At 39.5% G+C, this 24,071-nt stretch overlaps 1 protein-coding gene across 1 annotated transcript in view; it reads left to right on the forward strand.

Annotated features, from left to right (window-relative positions):
* Positions 1 to 24,071, forward strand: part of LOC117379552 (synapsin-3-like) — a 181,484-nt gene that overhangs the window by 237 nt on the left and 157,176 nt on the right. The window contains 3 exon segments of the mRNA XM_055225586.1: positions 14,258 to 14,540; positions 14,602 to 14,617; positions 14,620 to 14,686. Of these exon segments, the coding sequence (XP_055081561.1) occupies positions 14,292 to 14,540; positions 14,602 to 14,617; positions 14,620 to 14,686 (332 nt within the window). The 5' untranslated portion in view covers positions 14,258 to 14,291.

The following is a 24,071-nucleotide window of genomic DNA, read 5'->3' on the forward strand; positions in this document are numbered from 1 at the left end:
CTGAGCGCGTGGAACGGTCGGTTTGATGCGTTATGCGTAAAAAAAAAAAAGAGAAACACGTACAATGGGGTTTCAGGAGGGTTTCCCCAGCTGTGCCCCGGACTGCAGCCCCTGAGGAGGGAGGGGAAGAGGGGAAGAGGGGAAAGAGGGAGGAGGAGAGTGATGGAGAGATGGAGAGATGGAGGGGAGAGTGGGGTGTCCTGTTGATGCCAGGTCCTGATTTGGCACCGAGCTGTTTTTAACTCGACCACAGTGAAATGTACAAGGAGAGTTTGGGACACAGGTGTAAATCGTGTGCAGAGAGTTCCACAGTGTGGCATTAAAGCGCTCGTGTTTAGGCTGAGCGCTTCTCTCAAACTGGAAAAAAAACGCTCTGTTCCACCTTGTGACGTCATCATGTGGTGATACAGGAAGTGCGACGCCGTGTTTCTAAACTCCACACGCCTTCGTCTCTAGAATCATTTGGATCATTTCAGTCCTTGATTTTGTTTTTGTTTCTCTTTTATCAGCTACTTTCTTCCTTCTCTTTCTTTTTTATTATTAACCCCCCTTTTCTTCCTCCCTCTCTCTCCCTTTCTCTCATTATTCCTCCTTTCCTCTCTCTCCCTCTATCCCTCTTTCTCTCTCCTCTTTCTTTCTCAACCTTTCTCTCCCTGTCTCTCTCTCCTCTTTCTCTCTCTCTCTCTCGCTCTCTTTCTCTCCATTTCTCTCTCTCTCCTCTTTCTTTCTCACCCGCTCTCTCCCTGTCTCTGTCTCTCCCTCTCTTTCTTCCTTTCTCTCTCTCTTTCTCCCTCTCTCTCTCCTCTTTCTCTGTCTCTCCCTCTCTCTCTTTCTCTCCATTTCTCCCTCTCTCTCCTCTTTCTTTCTCACCCTTTCTCTCTCTGTCTCTCCCTCTCTCTTTGTCCCTTTCTTTCTCTCTCCCCCTCTCTCTCCACTTTCTTTCTCACCCTATCTCTCCCTGTCTCTGTCTCTCCCTCTCTTTCTTCCTTTCTTTCTCTCTCTCTTTCTCCCTCTCTCTCCTCTCTCTCTCTCTCTCTCCCCCTCTCTCTTTCTCTCCATTTCTCCCTCTCCTCTTTCTTTCTCACACGCTCTCTCCCTATATCTGTCTCTCCCTCTCTTTGTCTCTTTCTTTCTCTCCATTTCTCCCTCTCATTCTCCCTTTATTTCTCTCTTTCTCTCTCTCCTCTTTCTTTCTCACCCTCTCTCTCTCTTTTCCTCTCATTACTCTCTCTTTCCTCTCTTTCTTCACTAGAATCATTTGGATCATTTCATTTCTACTGAACTAAAAGTAAAAACGTTGCTGTTAACTTGGAAAAAAACTACCACTTGATGACATCACAAGGTGCCGAACCGGGACTAAACCTTGTGATGTCATGTGGCGATACAGGAAGTGCTTTACTGTATTTTTAAACTCCTTACACCAGACTCATTTGGACCGATCTCTACAGAACTAAAGCAAAATGTAAATGTTCACTCGAAAACTCCCACTTGATGACATCACAAGGTGGAACGTCACATTTTGATCTTTGTAGATGTTACAGACTAATAACAAAGTGCGACTCAAACATGTGAGAATGAAACAAAACACAACTCCAGGTCTGTTTTTGACGACGTAACAACATTAGAACACGACTTAAACCTCACAGATATTGGACCTTTTCAGACCTGCACAGTTTCTTTTCTGCGTGTTTTCCGTGTTTTCCGTGTTTTCCGTGTTTGCCGTGTTGGCGGAGTCACAACACAGCCGAATGACGCCATGCTGCTAAATTAATACAATGAAATATTTATAATGCAATCAGGAGGTCACCGGAGGCACAACCGCGACCACCAGCGACGCTCTCCGCTCTCCGCTCGTAAACGTCTGTAATGAAAATCTACGAGGTTTGGCTCACATTGATTGCGGATCAGGAGCCATCGGGGAAGTGTCCGGTTTGTGAATGGACAAGGCTTCGGACGCAGTAGTAATAGTACTGCGGAAACTGAAGGGAAAGTGAATCACCGTCTGTGGAAATGAGTCACGCGTCTGCTTAGTCACCGCACAAAGAAACGGCGAATCGTCTGCGTCGTGAAGCTGTTTTACGTTACGTTTTATGCGGCGATTATTTTGGATGAAGCGGCAGATCTTTGTGTTACAACCGTAGACTTTGTAGAAGAAGAAGCAGCGGACTAAGTGAGTGCGACGTCACCCGCGGCGTTCAGCTTCAGTCAAAACGAAGCGCGTCGAGGCTAGCAGTTATAGCGGCTAATTTGGAGCCGAGTTTCGCATTTGGAATTCCGACCGCGAGTATCATAGCGACCAAAGAGCCAATCCGGAGTGAGGATGTTGAAGGTGACGCCTCTTCATGCCCGCACAACTGGTTTAGCAGGGAGTGGGCGCTTAGCAACGCTGTCAATCAAACCTGTTGCTAACGCTAGCGGGAGTGACCTCGGGGAAAGATGGCGCCTGATTCGTCTGTTATTAATGTTCATATTTTGATTCACGGACACAAAAGTGAAATAAAAACACCAGGATCATGTAGAGGGTTAATACAAACATTTAAGACCAGGACTAAACCAGGACTAAACCAGGGCTAAACCAGGACTAAACCCGGACTAAACCAGGACTAAACCCGGACTAAACCCGGACTAAACCAGGGCTAAACCCGGACTAAACCAGGACTAAACCCGGACTAAACCAGGGCTAAACCAGGACTAAAACAAGGACTAAACCAGGACTAAACCAGGACTAAACCAGGGCTAAACCAGGACTAAACCAGGACTAAACCAGGGCTAAACCAGGTCTAAACCAGGGCTAAACCAGGGCTAAACCAGGACTAAACCGGGGCTGAACCAGGGCTAAACCAGGACTAAACCAAGACTAAACCAGGTCTAAACCAGGGCTAAACCAGGACTAAACCAGGGCTAAACCAGGTCTAAACCAGGGCTAAACCAGGTCTAAACCAGGGCTAAACCAGGACTAAACCAGGGCTAAACCTGGACTAAACCGGGTCTAAACTGGGACTAAACCAGGACTAAACCAGAACCAGGACTCGAGCCAGAACCAAACACGATCGTCCAATCAGATTTGTTTATTTCAATGACGCAAACGTGACTCATTTTAAACTAAACCAATTGCAGAAAACTGTGATGTTTTTTAATCCCTTGTGATTTTTTCTCCTTTCTTTTTCCTCATAAGCCGCCATGTTTGATTTGACACAGACAGACTACGCCTGTCTCTGATTGGCTAATCCACCTGTCAGTCACGCCCATCTGAATTTGACCAGACTCACATCTTTGTAAAGTGTTTCTGGATCTCAGGTGACATTTTTTAGGAGCCAGATCATAAATTTTGACTCAAATACAATTCATATCAACTCAGTATTTTTTATTTTGAGCATCAGTTACATATAAGATGGAAATGTGGTTTGGAAAACGGCTCTTTATTTGAGCAAAGAGTTGGATTCGAGAGAAAATTTGTGAACTCCTGATGTCGATTTTAATAATACACAACATCACTTTAGATTTTTATTGCCCGGCCGTTCTGAAAGTCACGTTATAAAGCTGTTTCCTCCTCAAAAACAAACCTGGAGTTGCATCTCATGGACTAAACGTGGACATCTCCAAACCTCAAAACGCTCTGTTCCACTTTGTGATGTCATAAAGTGGTCGTTTTTCAAGTTAACAGCTACGATTTAACTTTAGTTCAGTTGAGATAAACGGCAACTCCAGAGGCTGAAATGATCCAAATGATTCTAGAAATGAAGGCGTGTGGAGTTTAAAAACACAGTGTCGCACTTCCTGTATCGCTACACGATGACATCACAAGGTGGAACAGAGCGTTTAGCGTCTGAGGGAAGAACTCGTAATCAACGTCTTTAAACAGTTTGAGTTTTGGGATTCGATATCTGTGTAACTCAAGTAGACGATATTACTTTTGTAGCGTCCATTTTGTCTTTAAGTTACGATCGTTAACTTGTTTTTTTGTTTTTTTTTCATTTAATCAGCCACGTTTTTAGTGACGATGGATTTACCTTGAAACGTGTTAAGCTAACTATATCCCACGAATAACTCAACAAAATAAGACGTTAACTATTTTAGCGGAGCCGTGCAATAGTTTAGACGCACAATCTCAAGTTTAAAAGACGTAAAAAAAAAAACTCAGGACACTGGACAATATAATTCAAATTTAATGAAATGGCGCAGAATGTAACTTTTCTGATGTTGTGCGTTTAAATCAGACGTATTGTGTCGCTCTATAGTTTTAATCTCGGACGCCTGTGGATCGTTACGTTATAATTTGCACGTTTTAAATCGCAATATTCATCTAAAACGACTTAATAAAAGAAACAAATCCGCAATATATAATTTTAAAAGAGAATATTCTGGATGAACAGGGCCGTTAACTGAAATTCGGAGGTTCGGGGTAATACATGGGCCCCCTATAATACAAATTAATAGGAAGTGAGTTCAATTCTGGGGCCCCCTAAAGCCATGGGGCCCCGGACAACAGCCCCCGTTGTCCCCCCCGTTGACTCCCCCGTGGATAAGTCGTTTTTTCTGCACATTCAGGCGATAAAACGGCGATTATCTTTGTTGCCGATCATCACGATTATATAAAAAGTCCCACGAACGATTACTGTCGACCCTTTTTATCACGATAAACGATATTATTGTTTATCGTAATCGTAAACGTCGTCACAACAAAGCGCAAAGTGGAGCTGTCGGCGCCCCCTACGGACAGCGGCGCGATTCACGGTAGCGAGTGAGCGGCGGGTTTTGTTTAATTTGTGGGAAAACGGCGATTAAGAACATAAAATTGAAGAATGAAGTGCGTATGTGACATGGGTGGAGGTGAAAACGGGGATTAATCGGCAAAATGGCGTCTTGAAAATAAACGATTAAGGATTATTCAAACATAAATCAATCCAAAAACAACGTCAGGTGAGTAAATCGTGCGGGGAAACGACTATGACACGATTAAAACCTTTAACAAGTCGATTTTATAGAATAGATCTGAACCATATTCCAGTTTTTGCCTCATGTAAATAAACCCAGTAATTAAAGAGATTAAAGAGATAAACCCTTTTTAGGATTATAACATCAAGCTCCAGATCACATTATTTCACACTATTCTCAAAATGGCTCCGTCTGCCTTAGTCAATGCTCAGTTTATAATGAAATGAGTGAGAAAAGTGAACCAAAGCTGCCCTTGAGGATCTGCAGCACAGACGTGGGTTAGCGTTAGCTCAAATAACAGGCTTTCCTCTGTAATAATGGGGTTGAGGGGGATTATAACACGTTCTACACGTCAGGACCCCTCTGCGCTACACGGCTCATCCAAAAAAGAACACTCACTGGAAGTAGAGCTGTACGATTTGAAGCGAGGTTGAAATTGGGAACTAAGATGTAGAAGTGTAAACTGGAGCTGCACCCGTAGAATAGACCGTATTTTCTAGACCATGTGTCGCACTGGAGTATAAGTCGCACCAGCCAAAAAAATGCAAAATAATGAGGAAAAAGACACATATAAGTTGCATTTTTGGGGAGATTTATTTTACAAAATCCAAGACCAAGAACAGACATTTTATCTTTAAAGGCAAGTTATAATAAAAACAATAAAATGGAGAACAAAAGGCTGAATATCAGTACATCACGCTAATGCTAACGCTAACGTAACACATTTATATTTATTCAGCGACATGAAGCACAGACAGAACTGAACACGTGTCTGGTTTGTTAACGTAAGATATTAACAGTTAATCAGATAAATAAAGAAGAAAAAACAAGCAACGAGTTTACTCTGGATCTCACTGCAAATCAATAAATCCATTAAATTCTTCGTCCTTGGTGTCACTTCTGAACGACTCCGCCCACTCCAGAGGAAGATGAAGTGTTCAGTCTTTCTCTTTGTCTTTTAAATCACCGTAATGTTGAAATTTTAAATGTTCAGTGGTTCAGGAGAAGTAGATACTGGTACAAGACTAGGATGTCAAATTATATATTTTAATAATTTCACGTATAAGTCGCGTCTGAGTATAAGTCGCACCCCCGGACAAAATATGAAAAAAAGTGTGACCTATAGTTTGGACAATACGGTATATATAAATGGACATAGCTAAACTGCTAGCCGCCACGTTCCAAATAGGAAGTGCGAAGGTGTGCGCTTCCGGCTCCATCGACTCTGGCTCCAATTCACTTTCTATTGAAAAACCGTGTCCTCTCTCTGTACCTGCTGCTGTCAGACTCGTCATTTTGATCTTAAAATGTTCGTATTAACCCTCTACATGATCCTGTTTTTTTTTAAAGATATGAACATTAATAACAGACAAATCAGACGCCTTCTTTCCCCGAGGTTTCTCCCGCTAGCGTTAGCAACAGGTTTGATTGACAGCGTTGCTAAGCGCCCACTCCCTGCTAAACCAGCGACGTGGGCGGGAAAGGGGCGTTACCTTCATCAGCCTCGCTCTGGATTGGCTCTTTGGTTGCTACGATACTCACATTCAGAATTCCAAATGTGAAACTCGGCTCGGCTATAACTGCTCTAGCCGAACGCCGTGGGTGACGTCGCGCTCACAAAACTCTTCCACAAAACGACGGCGCATTCTGTTAAATAACTATAGCTTTTTTTTGGGCGATTTGCTGACGACCGACGCGCATTTCGATTCAGCTGTGATTCACTGAACAGCCTTAAAAATTGAAGACATTGGCTCGGAGCAGATGGCGGCGTGAATGTTCTCCTCAGTTTGCGGAGCTGATATCTTTGTCACGTAGTCGGAGAGGCTGTGAGTTCATTAGACAGACTCCTCTCAATCTGACGGAGAAACATCACAGCCCAAATGGTGCAATAATGAGAATAACTGTATTCACTGGAGCAGCAAACAGCAGATGTGCACGGCCTTAAATGAATTCATTACACCGCCACATGCCCCGAGTTTCGTGCGTCTCAAAGCAAAAACCTCCGACGTACAAAGATGTTTCAGAACTAATTAGGGCCGTAGTCGACTTAAGAAATTGCTGGTTGATTAAAGACGTGTCCTGCCGATTGATGGAGTTGACTAAAACGGAGGCGTCAAAAAAGCTCTCGAAACTATTCCACATCTCTATTTGACTCAAACTGCACTTACAACCCCACACCTGCAGGGGGAGTTCATGCAAAAACAACAAATAAACAACCATCTGGAGCAGGGGGCGGGAACCTATGGCTCTTTTGACGACTGCATCTGACACAATAAGTAAGGAATAAATTATACATAAATACAGAAGTAATCAAATCAAGTCATTCACAAAAATAAACAATACTACGCTAAGAAAAACCGTTTGGCTCCGTCTTTACGCGCCGCCTCACACGTTCTCACAGCGCGCGCTCTTTTCCTCATGCGTGCTGTCGCTCTTAAAGTGACGGTAACATATTTACGTAAAACTTAAATAATGACAATCCTAAGATATTTCCCCAAATCAACATTAATGCAATAAAACAAGTGCAGCTCATACATATAAATCAAATATTAACATAAAACTATAAACATATTAACGCTCTGAATTTGCGCATCGCCAAACGTCAAACCAAAACTTGGCTCCTAAAGATGTTATAAAAAAATATTAACACTACATTCAGAGATTTCTTATACTCTAAAATTGTTGGTCGTGTTTAAAAATTCACACATTTATTTGTTTTCAGAGTTTAAAAAATATTGCACGGCTCTCACGGAAATACATTTTAAAATATGTGACTTTTTTTTGGTTCTCTCGGCTAAAAAAGGTCGACCCCTGATCTAGAGCGAGGCTGTTGAAGTTAACCTGGATTATTAATGTTTTACGTATTGATTTATGGACAAAACTGAGAAATAAAAACACCAGGATCGTGCAAAGTGGGTTAATATGAACTAAAAAACGATGTGCCATGAAGACCAACGTTTTCAAATAGTTCTTGTGTATCTAATATAGTAAATAAAATAAAAAAACACTGCGACTTTCTTTCTCGTCGTCAGTGGCCGTTATAAAAGATGCTCCGCCGCGTTTATCTTTCTGAATCTTCCTAAAAATACCCGCGGTTTTATAAATAGTCTGAATCGTGAGCGGATTCTCGTGCGGCGCTCAGACAAGGTGGAGATGATGGTGTTATCTTTTGTGGGAGTTTGTGTGAAAACAAGACGCACGAAGGCCGCGATGTACCGACCGACTGCACGGGGCTATTTTTAAACTCGACGTACTTAACATCTTAACGTCTCCGCTCCTGAACGCAGCTCTGCAAAACAAATACGCCACGTTTGGAGACGCGTAGTACTCGGTTATATTCGCTTAAGTAAATATTTTAACATCTTCACGTTCAGCTTGGGCAGAATTCGTGATGAGATCTTCAACTTTAGGCGTTTCTTGGACCAACGGCTATGCTAAAGTTCGATTATACAGACGAAAAACGACGATATTGAAACTTACTTTTGCCACTGACGCAACAATCCAAGAGCATTTAAGCCACAAAAGCAATGCTAAATCTATAATATTGCTAAAAAATCATGAATAAACAGCAGAAAGAGACATTTTAGTGCGTAGTTTGTATCTGTAATGAGTCAAACAAGTTATTTATTCAGGTTTTTATGGCTTAAATCTTATTTTATGGCCAAAAAAATAATGAAAAATTTCCCATTAGTGCAAAGAAAATGTACACACGATATATAAATATTTCATGTACAGTGGTCCCTCGTTTATCGCGGGGGTCACGTTCTAAAAATAACCCGCAACAGGCGAAATCCGTGAAGTATCAGCTTTATTTTTTACATTATTCTATATGTTTTTGTCTGTAAAACCCCTCACCACACACTTTATACACTTTTCTCACACAGGCGTTAACATTTTCTCACATTTCTCTCTCGTTTAAACTCTCTCAAAGTTCAAACCTTCGTAGGCGTCTTTGTCGGTGCAGAACGTTTCGTCGACATTGCGGGTTTTGTCGGGGAGAAAACTTGTAAAATAACCCACAATAGACGAAATCCGCCAAGTTTCAGCTTTATTTTTTACAATTATTACAGTATTTTCCAGAGTATAAGTCGCACCGGCCAAAAAATGCATAATAATAAAGAAAAAACATATATTTCACAATCACATCTGAGTATCCCCGGCAAAAGTATGAAAAAAAGTGCGAGTTATAGTCCGGAAAATACGGTATATATGTTTTTGTCTGTAAAACCCCTCACCACACACTTTATACACTTTTCTCACACAGGCGTTAACATTTTCTCACATTTCTCTCTCGTTTAAACTCTCTCAAAGTTCAAACCTTCGTCGGCGTCTTTGTCGGTGCAGAACGTTTCGTCGACATTGTGGGTTTTGTCGGGGAGAAAACAAATTGCAAACGTACAGCACTTCAGAGTCACACTGAGATCCAACGTTTATGTATATATATATATATTTGTGGTGAATAATTACAATACTTGGAAAACCTGCAAAAGTGAGGAATAACACTGGATCATAACTGCAAATGGTTTGAAAAGAGTTCTGTTTTGCACGTTTTAGTAAAAATCAGGTGCAGCTAATTTTAAGATGGAGAATTGGTAATAACCACGGAGCGAGTGCGACGTCACCCACAGCGTTCAGCTCCAGTCAAATGAAGCTAATCGAGGCTAGCGGTTATAGCGGCGAATTTAGAGCCGAATTCCTTATTTGCAATTCCGACCGCGAGTATCATAGCAACCAAAGAGCCGATCTGGAGCGAGGCTGTCGAAGGTAACGCCCCTTCTCGCCCACACCACTGGTTTATCAGGGAGCGGCCGCTTAGCAACGCTGTCAATCAAACCTGTTGCTAACGCTAACGGAGCAATCTCGGGGAAAGAAGGCAGCTGGTTTGTCTGTTATTAATGTTCAGATCTTGATTTACAGACACAATAGTGAAATAAAAACCCCAGGATCATGTAGAGGGTTAATACGAACATTTAAGACCAAAATGAGTCTGACAGCAGCAGGTACAGAGAGAGGGGACACGGTTTGTCAAAAAAATAAATAAACTAAAGAAAAATGAATAAATAAAAATGAATAAATAAAAAAAAATTGAAAAAAAACTCAAAATAACAAAAAAAAAAAGAAAATAAACAATAAAAAAAACTCATAATAATAATAATAAAAGAAAACTCAAAATAACTAAAAATAAATAAATAAATACATTTTTAAAAACTCTCAAAAGAGTCTGACAGCAGCAGGTACAGAGAGAAGGGACATGGTTTTAATAAAAGCAAAAAATAAACTAAAGAAAAATAAAAAAAATAAAGAAAATAAACTAAAAAAAAAACCTCAAAATAAAAAATAAAAAACTCAAAATAACAAAAAAAAAATTAAGAAAATAAACAATAAATAAACTCAAAATAACTAAAAATAAATTAATTTAAAAAATCAAAATAACTGAAAAAAATGAACCCCAGGATCATGTAGAGGGTTAATATGAACATTTAAAGACCAAAATGATGAGCTCACTTCTTATTTGTAAAGCGACGGCTAGCGGGTTAGCTACGTCTATTTATATAAACAGTCTATGCTAATAACAACCTTATCTGAACGTATCTCCTCACCAACGCCACTTTTTGCTTTTACACCGCTTTGAACAGCCCCATCCACTCCTCCGCCTCTAAATACGCTCCTTCTTCTTCTTCTTCGGCGAGTTTAACTTTGATGGCTCTTCTAAAAACATCTCGGTATCACACTGGGTTTTATGTGTTACGTAAGTGCGTTCTTTCCCCCAGAGCGTCCTTATGTTTCGCAAAGAAATGAGCTGTGAATCTGCCCACGCTCCTTCACTGCTGCTGTGTCACGGGATAGTTTTTTTTGGCATCGTATTTTGTTGGCACGCCCGTCCGACCCGCGTGGAAGACTTTAAATGTATATGCAAATGAGCGAGCGCGGCGCCAACGTTGCTTCTTAGCTAATCGGTTTAATGTCGATTGCTTCCTTTTTTTTTTTTAGGTCAGTTGAAAATGTGTGGTGTCATGTGCGATTGTGGGGTTGTTTAGGCCACGGATATGCTCGGTTTGTATGAATGTGATTATAGACGGCTTACAGTTACACAGTGATGGAAGGGAACGAAGTAAAAGTAGCAAAGTACTGCACTTTAGTATACATTTTAGGTATCTGTCCTTTACTTAAGTACATTTTACAGTGGATACTTTTTACTTTCACTTCACCTGTTTCGGAGCAGGTACCTGAGACCTGCTGAAAAGGCTGCGCGAAATACTTTTACTTTTTACTCTTTAAGTACATTTTTAAACGGGTACTTTAATACTTTATTTAAGTAGAGTTTTTCATGTGATACTTTTACTTGAGTATCTGTACTTTAACTCCATTTTAATCGGTTTGCAGTGGTTCAGTTCTTTCTCACTTACCTCGTGCATTATTCACCATGATGAGTTTATAAATGGTTTTCACAACTTTCAGAGGCCAAAGCGGAGGTTTGCTGTCACAACTAGCATGCTAATCTGCACTTCCTCATTGTCAGACAATAAAACATATTTTAATGAGATGCAGACAGAATGATCCAAAGTTATTCCTCACTTATCTTATGCATTATTCAAAGTGATGAGTTTATTAACGCTTTGCACAACTTTTAGAGGGCAGTCAGGGTAAAGCTAACAACTAGCATGCTAACTCGCACTTCTTCATTATTGACAATAAAACATTTTTTAATTAGATGCAGACAGAATGATCCAAAGTTATTCCTCACTTATCTTATGCGTTATTTACCATGAAAAGTTTATACATGCTTTTCACAACTTTCAGAGGCTAAATACGAGGTTTGCTGTCACAACTAGCATGCTAATCTGCACTTCCTCATTATCGGACAATAAAATGTTTTTAAATTAGATGCAGACAGGATGATCCAAAGTTGTTCCTCACTTTCTTATGCATTATTCACAGTGAGTAATTTATTAACGCTTTGCACATCTTTCAGAAGCCAGTCCTGGTAAAGCTAACAACTCGCATGCTAACCTGCACTTCCTGATTATTGGACAATAAAACATTTTTTAATTAGATGCAGACAGAATGATCCAAAGTTGTTCCTCACTTATCTTAGGCATTATTCACAGCAGTGAGTTTATAAACGCTTTGCACAAATTTCAGAGGCCAATGTGGAAGTTCGCTGTCACAACTAGGATGCTAACCTGCACTTCCTGATTATCGGACAATATAATAGTTTTAAATAGATGCAGACAGAATTATCCAAAGTTACTCCTCACTTATCTTATGCATTATTCAAAGCGATGAGTTTCAAAATGCTTTGCACAAATGTCAGAGGTGAGTCATGGTAAAGCTAACAAATAGCATGCTAACCCGCACTTCCTCATTATAAGACAATGTAACAGTTTTTAATTGGATGCATACAGAATGATCCAAAGTCACTCCTCACTTATTTTATGCTTTATTCAAAGCGATGAGTTTCTAAACGCTTTGCACAAATTTCGGAGGCCAGTCAGGGTAAAGCTAACAACTAGCATGCTAACCCATACTTCCTCATTATCAGACAATAAAACGCTTTTTAATTGGATGCAGACAGCAGGCAGTGGACTTATTTTGACCTCACTTCATGTACAGTACCAACACTCACATGTTTATTAATCTTACACAGGCGAGTGAAGCGAAGTGTCTTGCTCAAGGGCACACACACACAGGCACACAAACACACACAAATAAAACCAAATGACCGGTTTACTAAAACTTATGAGCCAAGGCCATGTAGTAGAAGTACTAGTAGCTACTGGTTTATCAGGGAGCGAACGCTTAGCAACACTGTCAATCAAACCTGTTGCTAACGCTAACAGGAGCGATGGTGCCTGATTTGTCTGTTATTAATGTTTATATATTGATTTATGGACAAATCAGTGAAATAAAAAAACCCAGGATCATGTAGAGGGTTAATACGAACATTTAAGACCAAAATGACGAGTCTGAAGCAGCAGGTACAGAGAGAGGGGCAGCGGTTTCTTAATATTTCTCAAACGCGGCGGCTAGCAGGTTAGCTTTGTCCATTTATATATACAGTCTATGGAATTAAACCATCAACCCTGTGGTATATGGATTGACAGACTTATAACTACTGATATTTCATGATCTATTAGGGATGTACTGCTCTAGATTTACCAAATTGATTCGTTACTTTTGCTAATACTCATACGCCGACATAAAATAAAGTGCTATCATTACTGTCATATTGCTTGATCTTTAGCTTTCGGAGGCTAGCTTTTTTTTTTTTTTTTTGCTTTTAAATAGGAAAGTCAGTATGGAATAGTTTCTGGAGTTATTCTAATGTGTGTACACTCATTACCCACAACATTTTCTCGTCGTTTACAAATGGGCGATGACAGGAGTGGGCAGTTTTGGCCTGAATGAGCTGCTGGACTGGCTCCGAGCGTCTGATTCTATGTGACAAACTAAAACAAACACGACTGTGTGCGAGTTTCTGCTGATCTGTACAGAACGAGGAGAGTTCAGAGTCTGGTTCATGATCTGACCCAAACCGGCCTCATGCTAACATTTCAGTATGTTGTTATTTATGACGTAATAATTTGGGAAAAATGTGTAAGATAGATTTTTTTTATTTTTTTTCCGGAGTATAAGTCGGAGTACCAGCCAAAATATGCATAAAATGAAAAAATATATATATAAGTTGCTCTGGAGTATAAGTCGCATTCGCCAAAAAAATGCATAACAATGAATAAAAAAACCCATATATAAGTCGCTCTGGAGTATAAGTCACACCAGCCAAAAAAAATGCATAAAAATTAAGAAAAAAAATATATATAAGTCGCACCAGCCAAAAAAATGCATAAAAATTAAGAAAAAAATATATATAAGTCGCACCAGCCAAAAAAAAATGCATAAAATGAAAAAAAAAAAATATATATATATATATATATATATATATATATATATAAGTCGCTCTGGAGTATAAGTCGCACCAGCCAAAAAATGCATAATAATGAAGAGAAAAAAACATATGTAAGTCGCTCTGGAGTATAAGTCGCATTTTTTATGGAAATTAATCTACAAAATCTGAGACCAAGAACAGACATTTTATCTTTAATGGCAAGTTATAATAAACAGTAAAATAGAGAACAACAGGCTGAATAGCAGTACAGCACGCTAATGCTAATGCTAACGCTAACGTAACACATTTATATTTACTCTGCTACATGAAGCCACATATAAGTCACATCTGAGTATAAGTCGCACGGTGTTGCTTTAAATTGAAAAATGGGTCAAATGCAGGCTACTAATGTACAAATGTTTTCTCTCGCTCCAGGTTTAACCCTTACCTCTCCGCACCAGCGCTCATCATGAACTACCTTCGCCGCCGTTTGTCCGACAGCAGCTTCGTGGCTAACCTCCCGAACGGCTACATGATGGACCTCCAGAGACCCACTCCGCCGGGCTCCTCCACCTCCTCCCCCGCCTCCCCCGCCACAGAGAGACGCAACCCGCCCGGCTCCATCGGCACGCCGCCCCCGCAGGCGCCCTCGCCAAACCCGGGCAGTTTCCTCAGCTCTTTCTCTAGCGTGGTAAAGAGCGCGCAGATGGCTCAAAATGTCGCCGCCGCCGCGCACGCCAAGTCTGCCGCCGCTGCCGCCAGCGTCACGGGCGAAGGAGGGTCTACGGGAGGCGCCCAGCCCGCCAAACCCGTCATACGCAAACCCAAAATCCTCCTGGTCATCGACGATCAGCACACAGAATGGTGAGTGGGCGCGTTTACGTGTTTTATTGAATTTGTAAGATCTGTTTTCGTATGTTGATACCGTTCACTTTTTGTCTGATATTTAGGAAGTGCACTGTTAGCATGCTAGTTGTGGTTAGCATTACTGTGATGTCAAACTCCGCATAGTATTTGAAATTGTTCATATTCAAGTTACCCCTCTTTGATTTTGATATCTCCAAGGTGTTTTCTTTGCGTCCGATAATCAGGAATTCCACTGTTAGCATGCGAGTTGTTGTTAGCATTACTGTGACGCCAAACGCCGCTCAGTATTTGAAATTGTGTTCATATTCAAGTTACTTCTCTTTGATTTTTGATAGCTCCAAGGTGTTTTCTTTGTGTACTATAATCAGGAAGTGCACTGTTAGCATGCTAGTTGTTGTTAGCATTACTGTGACGTCAAACTCCGCATAGTATTTGAAATTGCGTTCCTATTCAAGTTCCCGCTCTTTGATTTATGATATCTCCGAGGTGTTTTCTTTTTGTTCAGTAATCAGGAAGTGCACTGTTAGCATGCTAACAGGAAAACTTTAATGCTAACAAGAACTAGCATGCTAACAATGCACTTCCTGATTATCGGACACTAAGAGAACACCTCGGAGATATCATAAACCAAAGAGGGGGAAACTTGAACGCTATCTCCAAGCTGTTTTCTTTTTGTCCACTAATCAGGAAACGCACTGTTAGCACGCTAGTTGTTGTTATCATAAACCAAAGAGGGTGAACTCGAATGCTAACGACAACTAGCACGCCAACGGTGCACTTCCTGATTATCGGACAAAAAGAAAACACCTTGGAGATATCGCAAACCAAAGACGGGGGACTTGAAGCTGTTTTCTTTTTGTCCGATAATCAGGAAGTGCACCGTTAGCACGCTAGTTGCCGTTAGCATTACCGTGACGGCAAACTCCGCACGTTATTTGAAATTTGCATTTATATTTAAGTTCCCCCCTCTTTGTTTTATGATATCTCCGAGGTTTTCTCCGCTTCAGTACATCCTGCCGTCGCGGCGGGCTTTGAACGTGGCGTGAGAGAAACATCGATGGCGTTTGTGCGATCCGACACGTTTCAGAGATTATTAATAACACTTTAGAGATTGGATTTTTTTAGATAGAGACAGAGCTTCGGGGTTGCCAGAATTGACTTTTGGATCAATGTAGCACTGTGGCCTTTTGTGAACTGTTATTTAGCTGTTGCCTTGACAATAGCTGGTGGTAAATGGTCCGTACAGAGGCATTAGTAAACTCTGGATTTATGCGTTCAATTAGTAGGAATCATTGTGAAACGGCCGGCGGCGTTTGTCTGCAGGGGGCGACGGCGAGATCACAGCTTAAAGAGCCCGTATTACGCCGTTTCCTCGTCACAAACAGACCTGGAGTTGTGTTTTTTTGTTTCATTCACACAAGTTTAACACAAACAAACCTGCAGATTTAAGATGAGTTCTTCTCTCAAACTGAAAACGCTCTGTTCCACCTTGTGATGTCATCATGTGGTGATACAGGAAGTGCTCTGCTGTGTTTTTAAACTCTAAACTAAGCTGACTCAGTGTGGTCAACGTATGAGGCAGACGTGCATAAATAAATGTTTTTTTTTACCAGACAAATGTATTTAAAACACGACTTTGGTTGGACGCAAAATAATTTAAGAAAATAACATAAACCGTTCACACAAAAACAGAAAATGAGCAACTAAATCTGCAAAACAACCACGTAACACGACTATACTGAAGTCCCCCGAAAGAATAAGGCTGTGTCCTAATTCGTCAAATGCACCGTTCAAAGTACTGTTCAAAGTACTCTTTAAAGTACTCTTTAAAATACTCTTTGAAGTACTCTCTTACACATTCTCTGAAGAAAACAAACAGAGAGGGAAAAGTAAAGGAGGAGCACCATGTGGAGAAAGCCCTCTCTGCTTGTGGAGATCCAAAATGGGCCTTCAATAGATCTAAGAGATAAAAAACAGGACAACAGGGAATCTGAACCTAGAAGGAGAGGAGTTACCATCCCTTACACTGCGGGTGTGTCTGAAAAACCTGAGAGAATCTTCAGACAGTATGAGATTCCTGTGTTTTTCAAACCCACAAACACTTTAAGGCAAAAACTGGTTCACCCTAAGGACAAAACCCCGAGTCACAAACAAAGTAATGTGTCTACTCCATTCAGCGAAGAGACAGTGAGCGTCACACTGGAGAAACTAAACATCTGCTCCATAAGAGGAAGAACCAACACCGTCGGGAGAGTTCCTCTGGACCCCAGTCCTCCGTGCATCTCCATCTTAAAGACACTAACCACTCCTTTGAAGAGAGTGAAGTTCAGATCTGAGCCAGAGAAAAGAAATGGTTTGAGAGGAGAGTTAAAGAAGATATTTTTGTTAGGAAAGAGAATCCTTCCGTAAACAGAAATGGAGCCTGAGACAGAATCTCTCCCCCATCTACAACTCCACCCTCAGACCAAGAACAATGAGCAGAGCAATAGCAGGGTCGTTAAGGGCTGAACAGGGTAGTCTCATCTGAAACTGGTGACAAAAGCTGTTTACAGTTTCAGAGTGGTTAGCCCCTCTCTTCAGACAGACTTAAAGGCAGTGTCCAGCAGTAATCTGACCAGAACTGAAGAAGCGACTTGGACGAGCAGAGAAACGTCTTCACTCCTACAAGATTCATCCAGTTGACAGATTTAACTTCGTTGTTTGGTATGGATCACACCTGGAAGACTGAGAGATTACACAGATATCTACTCTTCAAAGTACTCTTCAAAGTACCATTCAAAGTACCCTTGTTGTTTGCTATGGATCACACCTGGACGACTGAGGAACTACACAGATATCTACTCTTCAAAGTATTCTTTAAAGTACTCTTCAAAGTACCCTTCAAAGTACTGTTCAAGGTACTCTTCAAAGTACTCTTCAAAATACTCTTCAAAGTACCGTTCAAAGTACTCTTCAAAGTATTCTTCAAAGTACTCTTTAAAGTACCGTTCAAAGTACTCTTCAAAGTAACATTCAAAGGACTCTTCAAAGTACTGTTCAAAGTACCGTTCAAAGTACTCTTCAAAGTAACATTCAAAGGACTCTTCAAAGTACTGTTCAAAGTACCGTTCAACGTACTCTTCAAAGTAATCTTCAAGGTATTGTTCAAAGTACCGTTCAAAGTACTGTTCTGTGACAAAGTGGGCCTTTGTTCCTTTTTTATTATAATTTGGTTTGTTCACATATTTGTTAATTTTCAATAATTTTCCAATACAAAACAAAATCAAACTGGTTTAAGTTTGTTTATTTCTTTGTGTCAATGTCTTCTGTATTTTGTTTCAATGTTTTAAGTGTTTGTAGTTATTTTGTTAAACACTTTAGTTAGAGAGACTTCAGTGTATCCAGGACACATGTGGATTTTCTCCTTAGCCGTTTAAGTTCTGTTGCTTAGTTTTGTTGAGCACAGTTCATTTTTTGTAAATCTGTATTATTTTTTTGTCCACGGGGCACTACAACGCTAATAAATTTTGTCTAATGGGACTTTTTTGAGTCTGTCTCCTACTTCCAGCTTCTCCACATGTTTAAAGTACCGTTCAAAGTACCCTTAAAAGTACAGTTCAAATCAAAGTACCGTTCAAAGTACCCTTCAAAGTACTCTTCAAGGTACACTTCAAAGTACAGTTCAAAGTACCCTTCAAAGTACAGTTCAAATCAAAGTACCGTTCAAAGTACTCTTCAAGGTACACTTCAAAGTACAGTTCAAAGTACCCTTCAAAGTACAGTTCAAATCAAAGTACCCTTCAAAGTACCCTTCAAATCAAAGTACCCTTCAAAGTACCATTCAAGTACTGTAGTCGCCTTCGTGCCGGAATGGGACAGTCCTACACCTACGGAGCGCACTTCAACTGATGTTTGCGCTGACGTTACATCGCTGAAATAATTACAGTTTTATTTTTAATTCTTTATTATTTAATTGAGGAAAAGTTAAGATGCCATCGTCATTTCAGCCGTTTATTTCTGTTTAGATTGAATAAAGTGAGGAATTAATGTTTCCCTTTGAAATCAGTACAAATATAACATTATAGGTGTTTTGTTTTTTTGTTTTTTTTCCCCAATTGTAGCTAGTATTACATAACTTTAACAAAATATATCTTGTTAAAACGTTATAACAGAGACAGAGGTAAACAATATAATTTTTACATCACTTATTAGTTGTATATGCATTTTTTAAATTATTGCATAGTTTAACGGTTCTGTATTTGGGCCAAGTTTAATTTAATCTGTGGCTAAACTCCTTTGTCACGTTTCCTTAGTAGAAAACGTAATATTCTCAACACGATACAGAGAAATACTGCGATAAACGATAGTACTGATACTACTTTACGGCACTGACACGGAGCAGGGCCGTCCCAGGACACCAGTTTTTCCATCTAGAACAGGGGCGTCAAACTCATTTTCACCGAGGGCCACATCAGCAAAATGGCCGCCATCAAGAGCCAGATGTGACTGTGCGGCAGGATAAATGTCACTAAATGTAAACAAATGTCATGTAAAATAAATGTCACTACTTTTAAACTTGTTAAATAACTGTTTCTGTATTTATTATTTATTCAAGTTGCAAATATTACGTATCTGTGTAACTGTATTTCCTGATAAACTGACATTTTTAAAAGTGTGTATCTGGTCAGAACCTTCAGCTCTGCTTCAAAAACAGACTTTTTTAGCCTTTTAATTATTGGACAATTTGTTGTTTTTCTCACAGACTAACTTTTTCATACTTAGCTCCGTGTTTGGTGTCAAAATGTCGACGTAGATTGTACCGACCGCGCCTCATAACACAAAAAACACAGATTTTCTCCTTAAAGCACAAACTTGTATTCACCTTTAGCGTCTTTCTTGAAACTTCCTTCCACGCCAACAATTTTTCCTCTTCCTTCCTCACTTCAAATCTCATTAATTTATTGTCAGTGCACACATTATAGACTTATATTTAAAATGACAGTCAAGCCTTAATTAACCTTCTCGTGGGCCACATAAAATGACGTGGCGGGCCGCATTTGGCCCCCGGGCCTTGAGTTTGACATATGTGATCTAGAGTCTCATTAAAAGGCCTGAGCTGCAGCAAATAAACAGGAGAATGAAGCGTCTCAAATCTAGGTCATGTTTATGGAAAAAAACAAAATCGTGTACTGTTCCTTTAAGATTTAAAAAGTACCTCATTTTTGTTATTATTTACAGTGAGAGCCCATTATATTATAGACTGTTTATATAAATGGAGTCATCGGATCTTGTAATTTTCTTTTATTGTTACGTCATAGGTAAATTTTAGTTACTTCTTTATTTTTACTACTTTCTACGTTTTAAATACACACAGAAGACATCGAATATATGAAGTAAGACATCGAATATATGAAGTAAGACATCGATTATATGAAGTAAGACATCGAATGTATGAAGTAAGACATCGAATATATGAAGTAAGACATCGAATATATGAAGTAAGACATCGATTATATGAAGTAAGACATCGATTATATGAAGTAAGACATCGAATATATGAAGTAAGACATCGAATATATGAAGTAAGACATCGAATATATGAAGTAAGACATCGAATATATGAAGTAAGACATCGACTATATGAAGTAAGACATCGACTATATGAAGTAAGACATCGAATATATGAAGTAAGACATCGAATATATGAAGTAAGACATCGAATATATGAAGTAAGACATCGATTATATGAAGTAAGACATCGAATATATGAAGTAAGACATAGTAAATTGTGTAGAAAAGGGAAAAAAAGTGAAATAACTAAACTACTGCTAAATATTTTTTGATAATTTGATTCCTGGGGTTTTTACTTCGCTCTTGATGATCGTTGTTACATCCTGAATATAAACCCGTTGTGTCGTTTGTCTTTCTGCTTCACTTTTCTAAAATCCGCTGACGTCAAACTGAACCGAGCTCTTTCCGTCAGCGGAGATCAGCTACTTCTCAGAATCCGACGAGAATAAGCACGAAATAAGACAATCTGTTATTGTTCTGCTGCTTAAAACGGCTCAGATTCACCCACAAACTCCTGCAGTTTATTTAAATTTGACCATTTATTCTCTTGTGAGTGTTTTGTAAGTGTGTGTTTGTTATATTTTGAACGCACACAAACGTAACACATTATATAATCAGTGTGGGTTTGTTAATCTCGTCAGTGTAATCTAGAATATTAGATTTTCTCCATAAATAGCCCTGTTTGCTGGAACATAATGAAGTAAAAATGGTAGTAAAGTACTGTACTTTTAGGTATCTGTGCTTTACTGAAGTACATTTTACAGTGTGTACTTTTTACTTTTACTTCACTACATTTGAGAGCAGTGTCTGTACTTTCTACTCCACTACATTTATGAACTGGACTGAAAAGTAAAAGTATTTTTGTTTTAGTTTGAGACCTGCTGAAAAGGCTGAGAGTTTAATTTTTAACATAACAAAGAAAAACAACTAGGGAAAAAAAATGTATTCAGTCGTTTCTGTTGAGCAAAATTCTGCACAAATCTTTATCCAAATCATTATATTTGAATCTTTATTATTATTTATGATGATTAAATGTATTATTTATTATGATTTGTGATTATTCATTTTGTATTATTTATTTTGATTTTTTTAAATTATTATTATTATTATTATTATTATTATTTATGATGATTACATTTATTATTTATTATTATTTGTGATTATTCATTTTGTATTATTTATTTTTGATTTATTATTATTATTATTATTATTATTATTTATGATGATTACATTTATTATTTATTATTATTTGTGATTATTCATTTTGTATTATTTATTTTTGATTTATTATTATTATTATTATTATTATTTATGATGATTAAATTTGACCCTTATAAAGAGTCATTTTTACTCTATAGTGTTGTCCGTGTTATTAAAATCACTCTGATAAGTGTCATTTTCAGCACTGCAGAGTAAACAATGAACTTTTAGCACAATTGAGTCTGTGTGGAGTAAATAATCCACTAGAGTAAAATTCTGAAAACTGTTCAGGGTCAAAGTTTAAAATTGACCCTGAATATTTTTACTCTGAAGCTAGAGTAAATATTACTCTGTACAGATAAGGACCAGATACACTCGGAAATAGAGTGAAATTTTACTCTTTAAGTGTTAATTTAATACTTGAACATTTACTGTGTAGACCTCAAAATCTGTCCAAAATACTTTTACTTTTTACTCTTTAAGTACATATTTAAACATGTACTTTAATATTTTTACTTTAGTATATTTTTCATGTGATACTTGAGAAGATTTTTCATGTGATACTTTTACTTTTTAATAATTTATTTTGTTTTTGCTGCAGTATTTCTAGTCCTACTTAAGCAACTAAGTAGTTGTAGTAGTTGTTCCTGCAGTGCCTGTGTGTGGCCACATGTGGGCGCTGCACCTGAACTCTGCACAGATCCCTGTTTGTCTTTATTGCATTGACACTCTTTGACCAGCAGATGGCAATGTCCCATTATGTTTTAGTGTTTTCTAATTCAGTGAAAGTTGCACAACAGAATCAGCTCAGCGGGTTTATCAATGTAGTTATTGATAAAACAAACAAACAAAAGCAAATAAATGTTTAAGAACTGACAGAAGTGGGTCTAGAAAAAAAGTTGTACAAGTTGTGGAAAAAAATAAATAAATAAAAAAAATAAATAAATAAAATAATAATAATAATAATAATAATAATAATAATAATAATAATAATAAATTAAAACAAGATAATATAAGAAAAATATATTCTATACACACCCTCTCATGCAAAGTTTTTATTTTATTTTATTTTTATTATTATTTATTTATTAATTTTTTTATTTTATTTTATTTTTTTTTACTACTTTCTACATTTTATATACACACAGAAAACATCAAATATATGAAGTAAGATATGTGGAATTATGCAACGTGTACTATTTTATATTCAAATCTTCAAATTAACCATCGTTTGCTGTGTCGAAAAATCATCCATCCCTTTTCTTCCTCTTATCCGGGACGGGGTCACGGGGTCACGGGGTCAGCAGTCTAAACCGGGACTCCCAGACTTCCCTCACCCCAGACACGTCCTCCAGCTCCTCCGGTGAGACCCCAAGGCGTTCCCAGTGGAAGAGCTGGCGTTTGCAACCGGTTTGATTGACAGCGTTGCTAAGCAGAAAGGGGCGTTACCTTCGAACAAACAGCCTGGCTCCGGATTGGCCCTGGCGTCTCCTCCGCTCCACCTGTCGGAAAACGGCGCCGAATCCTGTTTAAATGAGCTGAACACGTCGCAGTAACATCACCTGACCACTGTGAGGCGCTAATGAGCAGTCGAAAAAAATCTGAAAATAAAAAGAATCTATTGAAATAAGCAGATCTTAACAGTGGGCCTGTTAATCCGCCCGGCGACACAGACCACGGGGGTCCAGGCTGCTCCGTTTTAACCCGAGGACGTTAAACACATTTAAAGGTGAGTGTTCCGCAGTAACACGTCTCAATGGGACAATCCCTTTAAGGCCTGTTCCTCCTGTAAAAACACCAAATATTTGTCTGCCGCTCTGGAAACGTCCGTGTTTCAAACGTTTCCTGATCTGCAGACGATGAAGCTGCATTTTTTAATCTTGTCGTTGTGATGATCTTTGACCTTTTCAGCTGAAGCAAAACATCTGAAACACTAAAGAGGTTGTAGCTGACACTCCTCCTGCTCCTCTCCTCCTCTTCCTTCTCTTCCCCATCCTCCTCCCTCCTCTCTCCTCTTTGTCCTCTCCCTTCTCCCCTCCTCTCCTCCCTGTCTCTCTCTCCTCTCCTCCTCCTCCTCTTCCATCTCCTGCTCCTCGTCCTTCCTCTCTTCCCCAACTCCCTTCCAATCCTCCTTCCCGTCTCCCTCCTCCTGCTCCTTCTCCACACCCCCCTTCCAATTCCAATCCTACTCTTACCTCCTCCTCCTCCTCTCCCTACTTCCCTGCTTTACCCCATTCCTCCTCTCCTTTTCTCTCCCTTTTCCCCTCCTTTCTCTTTACTCCTCCCCTCTTCTCTCCCTCCTCTCCCCTTCTCTCCATCCGCCTCTCCTATTCTCTTCCTCCTCTCCCTCTTCCTCCTCCCCTTCTCTCCCTCTTTACCTTCTTTCTCCCTACTCCTTCTCTCCTCATTCTCTTTCTTCTCGCTTCTCCTCCTCCCCTTCTCTCCATCCTCCTTTTCCCACCCTTCTCCTCCTCTCCCTCTACTCCTGCCCCTGCTCCTCCTCTTCCCTCTCGTCCTCCTCTTTCCTCCTCTTCCTCCTCCCATCCTGCCTCCCCTTCTCTCCCTCTTCCCCTCCTATCTTCCTCTTCTCCCCCCTCCTCCTCTTCTCCCCTTTTCTCCCTCTTCTCCTCCT

The sequence above is a fragment of the Periophthalmus magnuspinnatus genome, chromosome 12, assembly GCF_009829125.3.
Source record: "Periophthalmus magnuspinnatus isolate fPerMag1 chromosome 12, fPerMag1.2.pri, whole genome shotgun sequence".
In the NCBI taxonomy this organism is placed as follows: Eukaryota; Metazoa; Chordata; class Actinopteri; order Gobiiformes; family Gobiidae; genus Periophthalmus; species Periophthalmus magnuspinnatus.